Here is a 13,089-nt window from a genome sequence, read left to right as displayed (position 1 = left end):
CAGTGTTATTAAACTCTCTTAATTATAACCTGTATCCACATTTGAGAAACTATGGGATATTATAAAACTGAAGTTGTGGTATTTCAGAATATACACTTAACAACCGCATAGTCCCGACGCCCAGATGTCAACGTAAGTGTGATCTATATGTACCATATATTGGACTATATTATACATTTACTTGTCCTACTTTTATTGTTGTCTGTGAAAAGCAATTTAGTCTGTTTATCTTTTAGTTCTTTGATAGAATAAAGCTCTTCTGGATGCCTGCAAAACATCAACCAGATTTTATATATCTAAGGCATGTGCCACTTCGAAAAGTCCATCTCTTCACAGTTATTCAGATGAGTTGCCTTGGCCTTTTGTGGATAATAAAAGTTTCACGAGCTGCTATTGTCTTTCCCATGATGGTATGAAACTTCTAAGTCAGCTCTTTTTCTCCCTTTGATTTTCTGCTCTCACTAAAAATCAATGAACAAATTGGAACAATAGAATAATTTTGAACACTTATTGGAAACCTTGGTATAAACTTTAGCCACTAAAACTAGTAATTAAGATTGGGTTTTAGATTATATATGAATTTCAGTGATTCATACTAGTTTTATCTCTATCATTCTGAACATTAGTTTGAATTAATTAAAGTTGGGTAGAAAATGTAAACTTGCACAATTTAACTTTAAAAATATACTAGCAAATCTGAAAAGTTAAGGAAACTTTTAAAATTAAATTTTATTAAATATTTTAGATGAGTTTCAAATATTTCAAAGCTAAAGTACTAGAATTTGAATGACTATAAATGATTAAAATATTATCAGCATAGGTATTAAAGGTTTAATATTCTTAAAGTGTTTTTAAGGAAATGGTCAAAAATATAGTTTTTTCATTGCTTCTTTAAATGCCTCCTATAATGGGTAGAATCATAGCCGCTATTCTGGAGATGTGGTAAGAAAAGAAATTGAAGGAAGCAAAAGTTAGACAATATCTATTATACACACATATATCAAAATTTCATTTTAATATCAGACCTAATTTTAGTTGACTTGTTTCTACCAAAAAAAAACAAATCTAAATCTCCCATTTATATTTTTCCTTGTTTTAAAATCTTTTATTATTTCCTTCAGGTGTTAGCTCTGGTATTTGTAAGAAAATTGATGGACTTTTTGTTTACCAAACGGGAACTCAGCTGGTTGGATGATTTAATGCCTGAGAGTAAGAAAAAGAAACTAGAAGATGCTGAAAAAGAAGTAAGTCAGAGCAAAATCAATATCTTATAAAGAAAAAGCAACACGTGCACAGTAACAGCTCTGCAAAATAAATTATTGTGTTTATCTTTAGTGATTACTAACAAGCACAGGTGGACTACTTTGAAAGATGAGGGTATAAAATCATAAAGCTGAAACTTGAACAGAGAGAGCACATATCTTATATGAGCAAACTCTAGTGAAATATGCAAATACTTTGTACTTCATTATCCTTCAAATTATAAGGTTTATTTTTCTGATTCTTCCCCTTAGGATGGCAGAAACTTGCTGATCCTTAACTGTTTCCAAATTGCGATCAAACAGTGATTGCTTTTTGGTTGAATATGTGAGAAGGAAAAAAAGAGACATTATTACTGTTGGTATTTTCCTAGGGAACAAAGTTTTAATCAAAAGATTCTAATTCTAATTAAAAGATAAAATTAGTTATTCTTGAAATATATGAAATGTTTAATAGGAAAGCATGTTGCTCCGATTTGCTTTCATCACTTTTCGGCCTTTTGGTTAGATCAAGTGTGATTTTCTTTCAAAGTGCTTTCAGTTCAGTTCAATCACTCAGTTGTGTCTGACTCTTTGCAACCCCATGAACCACAGCACTCCAGGCCTCCCTGTCCGTCACCATCTCCCGGAGTTTACCCAAACTCATGTCCATTGAGTTGGTGATGCCATCCAGCCATCTCATCCTCTGTCGTCCCCTTCTCCTCCTGCCCTCAATCTTTCAAAGTGCTTTAGGACTGAGTAAATATTGTTTGAGAAACTTTGGGGATTTTATTACTTTCACAAACTACTCATTTATCCTATTCTGTTTTACATGTTAAAACAATTTGTTTTAAGTTTTATGACATTTAAAATTCATGTATAAATCTGGATCTATTTTGAAGGCTAGTAGTCATAATATTTTTAAAGTATTGCAAAGAGTATAAATAAAAAAAAAAAATGACCAGTACATCATTTAGCAGAATGACTGAGTCCATAAGTTGTAAAACAGAAGAACAAAATTTCTGTATAACTGGAAATGAATTTGAAAGAAAATACTTAGTGAGACTTGTGCATTATTCCCTCCCTTTTTTGTTCTACAAAGCAGTCAGTAAATGTATTTAGTTTCCTCTCTGTGGTATATTTTCTCAAGCCATGGGCATATTCCTCTTTCTTCTGGGGAATTTGTTTGCAAACATTTCAATGGTCTTAGGTTTTACTTAACCATTAGATGAGTCCAGATTAGGCCATGAAGTCTAATGGGATTTCTGCTCAGATGTTTCTACAAACATCTCTACATAATATGTGACCGTCTGGCATTTCTTCACGTTTCCATGGTGAAGAGATTGTCCTATATGTTGTAGAAGGCATACTTTGAATTATACTTCTAGCCATACTAAAGGAATGGCAAATCACTCCAGCATTCTTGCCTCAAGAACCTCATGAACTGTATGAAAAGTAATACTGATATAATGTTGAAAATGTCAATACAAAGTTATCAAGCTTCTTTATTTTTCTAAGGTTGATATACCCATATTTAAGTATGAGAAATTTTTTAAAAAATAGTGCTTTAACTATTTTTCTGTTTTTTTCTAAGCTTTAACTACTTTTCTAAGTTTATACTCTCATTTAAGTGTGAGAGATATTTTAATAGTGCTTTAACTAGGGTATTTGGATAATCTGTATATGATTTTAGGGCTTTATTAAAGGTTTGCTGTCCTCCTCAGGTACTATTCAAGAAAAATGCAACAGAATTTGGTATAAAATAAATGTAAATAAAGTGAACATGAGTATAGAAATATTAAAGGCTTAAACTATTCATACTTGACATAATTAAAATTTATTTAGGTTGAAAATAATTTCTAAGAAGTTTCAAATTCTAAGGAAGACAACTTTGAATACAAAACTCATTGACCGCAAGATTTTCCTTCGATTCCCTGATAATGAGAATGTTAAGTATTCTGATGCAGTAACTTGTAAATGTAATTTTGCCTTATTTTCCTGCTCTGATTTCCTGTCAAATGTCTTTACTACTTCTGTAGGAATCAGCTAGCAACAGCCCCAGGCATACAATGATATCTTCTGCAGCATTCATGTTATGCCATATCCATACCATGGAGCATTCTTGCCCTTCTAAAACTTTGTAAAAAGAAAAATACCATGTATATATAATTGTTATCGTCTTTCAATCACTGAGCTGTGTCCTACTCTTTGCAACCCCATGGACTGCAGCATGCCAGGCTCCTCTGTTCTCCACTATCTCCTGAAGTTTGCTCAGATTTGTGTTCATCAAGCTGATGATGCTATCTAACCATCTCATTCTCTGCCACCCCATTCTCCTTTTGTCCTCAGTATTTCCCAGCATTAGACTCTTTTCCAGAAGTCGGCTCTTCGCATCAGATGACCAAAATATTGGAGTTTCAGCTTCAGCATCAGTCCTTCCAATGAATTTTCAGGGTTGATTTCCTTTAGGATTCCTTTAGGATTAGGATCAACTGGCTTGATCCATATGAATAATATATACAATATATTATGCTTAATATTTCTTCCCTTTTTTCATTCAAAGAAAATTTCATATTCTTCCTTTATATGTCTGTGAAATAGGAGAAAGCAAATTTGACAGTAATCATAAATGTATTAGAATATGCTATTTCCATTGCTGAGAACCATTCACATAGCTGCATATGTATGGTACTCATATGTATGTGTGCCATATGTCCATTTTGGAATTTAGTAACTTCAGATAGGCAGAGATGCTATGGAATGAGCTTCTAATCTTTTTACATTATAGACTCATTATATACCAATGGTTATTGACTGTTTTATGATTATGTAGATAAATAATTTAGAAGTAATTAATATTACTAAATCTTCTAAGTATTTTCTAAAAGGATTCAAAAAGAGATAAAGGATTTATTGAGGAAAAGTTACAGCTGTATCCTTCAGTTCAGAGTATGACAAAAAGTAAAGGAAAATGCCTTGCAATACATTAATCAGGTAGGTTTACAGACCTTTAAATTCTCAATTAGATTAATATGATGTAATTTAATGTGATCCTCAGTACTTATAAAGAAACAAGTAAACCAATAATACAGTCATGAAATAATCCATAGTAGGACATTAAAATATAGTTCAGACCAGTGCAACGAAAGATAATTCTACATTTGACAACTGGAGAGAGAAAGTATAATTTAAAGATATTAACTTTCTAACCTGGAATTAGTATTAAAAGAATACGATCAGTATAGAGAGCAGGAAGATTTAAGAAGGATTATACTGAAACTCGGAGAGGGCAATGGCAACCCACTCCAGTACTCTTGCCTGGAAAATCCCATGGATGGAGGAGCCTGGTGGGCTGCAGTCCATGGGGTTGCAAAAAGTCGGACACAACTGAGCAACTTCACTTTCACTTTTTAGTTTCATGCATTGGAGAAGGAAATGGCAACCCACTCCAGTGTTCTTGCCTGGAGAATCCCAGGGATGGCAGAGCCTGGTGGGTCACACAGAGTCGGACACGACTGAAACGACTTAGCAGCAGCAGCATACTGAAACTAAAATTCTGGTTGATTTTCTACTTGGTAACCCAGATTTCCGTATTTCATTTGCTTGAGGCTTATGGACTCCACTGAAGAGTGTGATCTTACTGTAGCATCTTATACCAAGGCCCAGTCTTCTAGAAGACTGGAGAAGACATTTACATGAATGTGGTAAATGAACAAGTTCTACCCAAAATGTTGCGTTTCTGCAATTACTTAGATTAATTGAGTAACTCTGATTGTGATCCAGAAAGATGGTAAAGAGCAGAAATGTCTCAGCTCACTGAGATTTGAATTTTAAGTAGACTCACCTCTTGTCCTTTTGATGATAGTTACAAGCTTGTACCTTTATCTTTCAGGGCTTTACTATCAGTAGCCCACTTCTGGTCTTATGGCATTGAGAAAACATTAGTTTGACCTTAAAATTCAATAATGAGTTAAGCAGAATAAATAGCTACACAGGCCAGTCCAAGGTCGCAGAGCTTCTGTTCCAAATTTTCATGTACTTCATGCATATGCATATGCATATGGTTCAGTTTTTAGAAAGAAAGGATTATAATCAGGATAGAAATGAATATTGGAACCCTGACATTTTGCACATTGCTCTGTGTAAAGGGAAGACTGCAGAATCAAATTCTGGATGTCCAAATGTGCTCAGAGTACCAACACACTTTACTTCCTACTTCAGTATTCTCTAGGACATTGTACACATTTGACAAAAGGGCTGCTGATAAAGCAGAAAGCCCCAGCAGAATGTTTGCTCCTCAGTGAGGGAAGAGGAGGTTAATGTTAGATAAATCCTAGAAATTCAGCTCTGCTCAGTGATCATGATATTGACATCTCTTGGTTTGTGGGAGGTTCACTCCAACATATATGCTATGGGGAAGAAGAGGAGTCATGCAAGTGGGACTTATGATCTGTCTGAAGCAGGCTCGTGAGAAGGCCAAGATTATACATATTAGAGAGCATATCGTATGCTAAGAAAGATCAGCATCAGTTGTGGATTTAGGAAGCATGGCCTAATTATTGTACAGGCAAATCTTACTTCTAGTTGAATCTCAGAGCAAGGCAAGCATATTATTCTTCCTCAAACAGTGGTTTTCAAAGTGTGGTCCTAGGATCTCTGCTGTATCAGCCAACACCTGTCAACTTGTCATAAATCTGAATTCTTGGACCCTACTCCAGACCTACTGAATCAAAACTCTGGATATGGGCCCAGAAATCTGTGTTAACAAGATCTCCAGGTGATTCTCATGAGTTCTGAAATTTGAGGTATGACCTTTCCTAAACCCCCAGACTCTGTATCACCAGAATATATTCCTCTAAATCCAGAGTTACTCTGTCAGAATTTTTTTATTTTATAATAATTTTGATAAGTCAATTAGAGAAACTGAATCAAATATGCTGATGAAAAACGTATGTTGCCTCCATCTGTTTATATGAATTCTATATGGACTACTCCTCCTCCCTGTTTTTTTTCTTTTCAGTTTTCATCGTTCAAGTGAGTAGTTGTATGTATTGGCTCTTCTGCATATTGGAAGTCTTAAGGAATATCTCTTATAGTATTTTATGGTTTACAAATAATTCTAGGGGTGTGTATGTATGTGTGTGTGTGTGTGTGTGTGTGTGTGTGATGTTTGCAGCATTATCTATCCTATTAGTAATGAGGAAGGAGATGCTCAGGCACTTCATGCGTTCTGTTGCATTTCATGTTCTCTTGCATGAAATTAAAGGGGTTGAACTTGATTTCTGAATTCCCTTCCATTTTTAATATCTAGGAATTTTAAAATTGCTGAATGTTTAATAGTCTAGACACCTTTGTGAACATTGGCTCTGTGCTGCTGTTGTTTGTACTTTGAGCTGTTTGAGGACTCCTCCATAGACACAGACTTTACATGAAAAATGGATACAGTAGCATGCTATCTGTTTCACTAAAGGTAGAGCATTTGTAGATATCATAATATATGAATTGTATTTTTCACACTATCACAAACCATAATTCAGATTCATGCTTCTGTTGCTAAGTCACCTCATTCGTGTCCGACCCTGTGCGACCCCATAGACAGCAGCCACCAGGCTCCCCCGTCCCTGGGATTCTCCAGACAAGAACACCGGAGTGGGTTGCCATTTCCTTTTCCAATGCATGAAAGTGAAAATTGAAAGTGAAGTCGCTCAGTCGTGTCCGACTCTTAGCGACCCCCTGGACTACAGCCCCCCAGGCACCTCTGTCCATGGGATTTTCCAGGCAAAGTACTGGAGTGGGGTGCCATTGCCTTCTCCATCAGATTCATGATCTAACTTTATATGTAAATCCATCATCAAAACACACCACAATTTACCTCTGATTTTATTTTCCTTTTCTACTTAGCACAGGCCTTTTGCCCTAGCCAGGCTAGTTGTTCATTATTGTGAAAACATGTCTTATTTATTCCTACCTTTTATTACCTTGTTTCTTCCTACTTAAATTTCTTCCTTTCTATTACCAAACTGATCAAATGAGACTGGCCCAGATACCACTGCCTCTTGTTCTATTCTTTTTACAGTGATACTTCTTGTCCTCTAAGAGTAAGGTTTATGACTCTCTTTTCATTGTTGTATGCCCAGTACCTAGCATACAACCTGTCATGAAATCATGCTTAATATGTATTTGCTTACTGGATTCATGAATAGCTCCTGGATTATTCTTTTTATTCACTGCGTGCTTAGCACATGATTCATACCCAGTAAATGTTTGAGTGCTATTGAAGAGATTCATTTTTAAGCCTCTATATTTCTGCTTTTTCCTGGGTATAGAATCAACTGTCCTTCACTTGTTTAATATCAGAACAATGCTTTGGCTATCTGAATGAAAAGTTGGTGTTCTCAAATCAGACTATGAACATTCCTGTAATCAAATTGGCAAAACCCCCTCAAGTGCTCCTTGGTAAACTTTGATCATCATCCTTGTAGAACTCAGCAGATTTTTGATGGACACTGTGTAAATGAAATGCTGAATGGAACTCATTTTAGGATATTTCAGACTAACAAAGTTAAGGATACCCAGTAAGCTTTTTGCTTTCTCTCTCTTTCCTTGTATGATGGAGATAAAAGAGGTTGTGATTGTCGTGACGGCTAGTGCCTGATTTGACTGCTCCTCCCCAGAAAGTCTCAATTTTTGGCTTCCTCACAGAGCTGCCTGGGATGCAGCCGGCCCTCTATCCCCAAGCTCTGGGGCCCACCCAGCTTCCTTCTGGCACTGAAGGCAGCGGCTGCTCCGCCACCCTTCTCTTCAGATAAGCATGGCTTGGAAATGCTATCTTTAGAGGTGATGAGTTTTTGTTTGGATAGAATTATGACTAGTATAAAGCCCACACATGCTAACAAGCCACAGAGTGCAAAATAATTATTGAAAGTAATTTGAGAGAAAAGTGGAAAATCATCTGAGGAAAAAAACAAAATTGTTCCCAAAGCTTTGATCCAATTTTTTGCTGTTAGATTGAATCTTGAGCCTTCGTTTTCTGCTGCCAGGTAACCCAGGCATTGATGGCACCGTTGTTCTCTTCAGCTCTTTTTTTTTCCCCCAATTTTTACTCTTTATTAAACCTTTCTACCTGGCTTCTTTACATTTTATTATGAGTTGGTCAGAAAAGATACTACATACCAATCTTACCTTTCAATGGACAACCAAGAAAAGAACTACATTTTGCTTCTATTGGTTTTACTTAAACAGCATTGGGGATTGCTGATTATTTTCTCATTATGTCCCTCCATGTGCATCATCAGGGCTTCCCTGATAGCTCAGTTGGTAAAGAATCCGCCTGCAATGCAGGAGACCCCAGTTCGATTCCTGGGTCATGAAGATCTGCTGGAGAAGGGATAGGCTACCCACTCCAGTGTTCTTGAGCTTCTCTTGTGTCTCAGCTGGTAAAGAATCTGCTCGCAATGTGGGAAACTTGGGTTTGATCCCTGGCTTGGGAAGATCCCCTGGAGAAGGGAAAGACTACCCACTCCAGTATTCTGGCCTGGAGAATTCCATGGACTGTATAGTCCATGGGGTCACAAAGAGTCGGACACGACTGAGCAACTTTCACTTTCACATGTGCATTAAGATAACCTTTTCTATAGAAAAAATAACCTTTTATTCCTGAAAGGATAAATGTGTTCTACCCATGGCCTCAGTGGTGTGCATATAAATTAATATGGTCCATGTATCATTTCCATATATAGAAACTAATCCATTTGTAAGGCATGCGTCATTTTAGACTACAGATTAGCTCTGCACAAGTGCTTAAATACATAACTCAAACCAATGATACTGTCTACTCACTTTGAATTAGTTTTGATGGTACCTCCACATAACATGAGGAATAGGCATAATACATAAGAAATAATATATATCTGAGAGGTCTTCAAAGAAAAATTTTCCTTGAAATGTAACAGAGAAAGGGAATAGAATAAATTCCCATAATGCAAAGGGATAATAGCTACATGTCAATAGTATCACAGACTACAGATATAACACTGGGTTGGTTGGGAGGGCAGCTTCTAAGAAGAGAAATAGCAGATCCCATACAGTCCCCTGACCTCTCCTTTATTACATAGCATAGGTTGGGCAGAAGTATTCTAAGGCGTAAGGCCTCAGCAGAGGCTGAGGGCTCAGCAGCGGGGAGCCTGCCTGATCACAGGTTAGATCTGTTCAGAGAGCGTTTCAAGAGTGAAAACAAGACCTGCCACCACATTGCCTCATAAATTCATAGGCTAGCTGAAGAGGAGGTAGAAAACACCATTTCTTTAAGTATCAAGAAATATGGCAGTGGTTCTTCAGACTAGGCTCTATGCAAGTTGAGGACCCTAGGGAATAGTCTTATATGCCAGGAAAAATGACATCAACCAAAGCTGATTTAGACCAGCCTAGCTTCTGCTAAGCTACTGAAAGAGGGAAAGCGATGATCCTCCAGGGCCTTTCTTTTTTTCTCTCTTCAGTTCCCATTTGGTCAGGAAAATGACCTAGCTCTTCATCTCTCCACAACTTAAAATTTCATTTCTGGAGTTAGGGCCAATAATTCTAACAGTTTTAAATGGCCCCAAATAGTTTTCTAAACTTGAACATTCCTAATTGACCCATTTGAAAATAAATGCATGAAATAGGAGCTATAATCTGTAGAAACTACATTTAATTTTTGGTACACAGAAAAAGGCTAATGATAACATTATTGTAAATTAAACTAGGGTGTTTCGTGCTACATAAGTTATCTTCATCCCAAAGATATACTTTTAAAACGTTTGTTGTTCAATTGCTAAGTTATGTCTGACTCTTTGTGACCCCATGAACTTCAGCACACCAGGCTTCCCTGTCCCTCACTATCTCTTGGAGTTTGCTCAAACTCATGTCCATTGAGTCTGTGATGCCATCCAACCATCTCATCCACTGCTGCCTTCTTCTTCTTTTACGTTCAATCTTTCCCAGCATCAGGGTCTTTTCCAGTGAGTCAGCTCTTCTTACCAGGTGGCCAAGGTATCAGAGCTTCAGCTTCAGCATCAGTCCTTCCAATGAATATTCAGGGTTGATTTCCTTTAGGATTAACTGATTTGGTCTCCTTGCTGTCCAAGGGACTCTCGAGAGTTTTTTCCAGCACCACAGTTTGAAAGCATCAATTTTTTGGCACTCAGCCTTCTTTATTGTCCAACTCTCATATCCGTACGTGACTACTAGAAAAACTATAACTTTGACTCTATGGACTTTATATATGAAGAAATGAATATATGAAACATTTCTACCCTTTGGAGAAGGGTGGAATATTGCATTAAAGAAGAAATCTGAGGCCTAAAACAAAAACGTATAATGAGTCTTAAGTGGAAAGTACTCCTGTGTTCTGGTCCATTCAGGGAGATATCTTCTACTGTCTGTTACCAAGTCTCTAGAGCAATGGTTCTCAGTGTGGTCTTCAGACCAGCATAATCAGCATCACCCAAGATGTGTACTTAGGCCCTACTCCAAATCGACTGAATCAGACTCGAGGTACAGCCCAGTAATCTATATGTTTAATAAACCTTCCAGGTGATTCTGGTGTAAACGAAAGTTTGAGAACCACTGCTCTATTAAATACGTCTCTTTTGCTTTCTAATAGAGCATTCTGGGAATGTAATTTCAACTTTACAATAATGAAAATGATTATCAATACATTTGTCCTTGTAAAATTTAGATTTTTGTTTTAATCTGCTTGGAAATTAGCCATATTTTATATTGAATGACATGAAGGAGATTGTTGTTAGCATTTAAATTGCTTTGTGGTATGAGACTCTCATTAATTACTTCTGTTCTTGGTAGCTGATACTTTATTGAAAGGACCTGTGCTAGCATTAATAAATGCAAACAAAGTGGAAGGTTCTGAGGTTAATGAGATAGTGAAATATTAATTTCTGTTTCTCCTTTAATTTAAAATGGAGGCTCATCAGATTCACATTATATATTTTACATTTGTCTTTCCAGGAAGAACAAAGTATGCTAGCTATGGAAGATGAAGGCACAGTACAGCTCCCACTGGAAGGGCACTATAGGTAAGATATAAATGTAAAAACATACCAACTGGAGTAATGTAATATGTTGTTATATATGCTACTTGAGAATTTCATGTGTGTGGATTCCTACTGAGGTTTGTTGAAGTTGTGTTAGAGTGGAAAGAACTAAAACTGGGTGTTAGATTATCCTGCCCCAGTTTTGCCACCAGAAGCCGCGTGACTCTGGCTAAGTAGCTTAAAATGAAGTGAGGTGGGAAACTGTTCTCTTAGGTCTCGTATTTTATAATGAGCATGAAAGTTCTTTCATATTCTCTTAAAGTAGCACCTGAAGACAGATCAGTATTCAATTGTGGAATAAATGAGTTAGGTATTCACTAAAGCCATCACTTGTAAATGTTTGAACTCTGGGAAAAACATAGGATTTACTCCTACTGAAAGACACTTCCAAAGAGATAATCTATTTCCTGAATTGAAGGATTCAGTTATACTAGTAATTTTAGGAAATATTTATGTAACTCTCCAAAATATGCTAATCTTCTTCATGTGCAGAGACATAGCAAAAAAAGCAAACTCCTCTAAGTTATAATAAAAACGTTTGAAAGTATTTGGCAAAAAATTATATATATATGATCCCAAAGTGCTTAAGGATAATTTAGGGCCATGCCAAGAAAAAAGCATAGAAGGCTTTTGACTAAGGAGGAAATTTTTCATAGCATTAAAAAAATAGGAGTGGATCTTCAGGGTCTGACTGTAAGATCATATTTCCTAGATATAAAAAATACAATTATCATCTACCACTTAAGAGTGAGCATAAGTACAGAAGACATTTTTCCCTTTATCTTCTTTTTTTAAAATAATATTCAAGTTTTAAAATCCTGTTGATTGTTTAGTTGAATCAGCATATTCTCAACTGTATTCTATAGAAATCTGCCTAGTTTCCTGTGGTACCCCTCTTAAAAGGATTTTGTGGTTTAATAAGTCTGAAAAATGTTCTCCGCCACATTCCAGTTTAGAGATTCACAATGCATATTGGCATGTTAAAGAATCTTAACTAGTATTGGCATTTTTAAAAAAAGTTTAACTTTGTTGTAGCCAGCATTTTTTAAACTCTTTTGTTCACAAGACTCTTTTTCACATAATGTTATGAAAAACTTGTATTCTTCATGACTCTTTTGGAAACTAGTTGATCTCATTCTTTGCTACCAAGGGCTGAATTAATGAGACATATTAAGGAACACAGATTAGGATGTCCAGATTAGGAAGGAAGGAGTCTGTGAGAACTGTTTTGCTCCAGACTCTCAGTGTTCCTCTTAAAAATTTAATTTGTTGCCCTCTTGTGAATGTCCACAGTGAGGGGTATGAGAGATCAGTGTAGGATTTCTGTAGAACATGACTTTTTCCATAGCAGAGTATCATTTTTACCTGTGGTAGAAAAGAGTACTGATTTCTCACACAGTGACACTTTCTTTGGCTTGGCCTGTGTTTTATCTCTGTTGATATTTGGTTGCCTTTCTGGCCCTGGGAATGTTTTAGAGAGTTCTAAATGGACTTATAATTGGTGCAGTTTTAAAACGTAAAAAAATGCATCCAGCATAATTACAGGCCGTTATATTACAGGCTCCCCCAGCCACTGAATAAAATATTTGTTGAGTGGATACCAAATGTCAGACTTTGTCTAGGTCATGGCGAAACAGCAGAGGACCAATGTTCACGAATCCTTGTTCTCATGAAGCTTGCATTCAAGTAGAATAGAGGTAGGGGAGACAGAAAATACATAAATGAACAAGTAATATCGTATATATTTCAAATGGTGAAAAATG

General features: G+C 36.3%; 1 protein-coding gene across 9 annotated transcripts in view; it reads left to right on the top strand.

Moving 5' to 3' along the window:
- Window positions 1-13,089, top strand: part of SLC4A10 (solute carrier family 4 member 10) — a 344,973-nt gene that overhangs the window by 323,600 nt on the left and 8,284 nt on the right. For all 9 annotated transcript variants that reach the window (XM_025275927.2, XM_006074289.3, XM_044934690.1 and 6 more), the window contains 3 exons: window positions 237-410; window positions 1,122-1,244; window positions 11,241-11,308. In XM_025275927.2, the coding sequence (XP_025131712.1) occupies window positions 237-410; window positions 1,122-1,244; window positions 11,241-11,308 (365 nt within the window). The remainder of the gene's footprint in view (window positions 1-236; window positions 411-1,121; window positions 1,245-11,240; window positions 11,309-13,089) is intronic.

The sequence above is a fragment of the Bubalus bubalis genome, chromosome 2 (assembly GCF_019923935.1).
Source record: "Bubalus bubalis isolate 160015118507 breed Murrah chromosome 2, NDDB_SH_1, whole genome shotgun sequence".
Lineage (NCBI taxonomy): Eukaryota > Metazoa > Chordata > Mammalia > Artiodactyla > Bovidae > Bubalus > Bubalus bubalis.
This window is presented reverse-complemented; position numbering and strand designations above follow the sequence as displayed.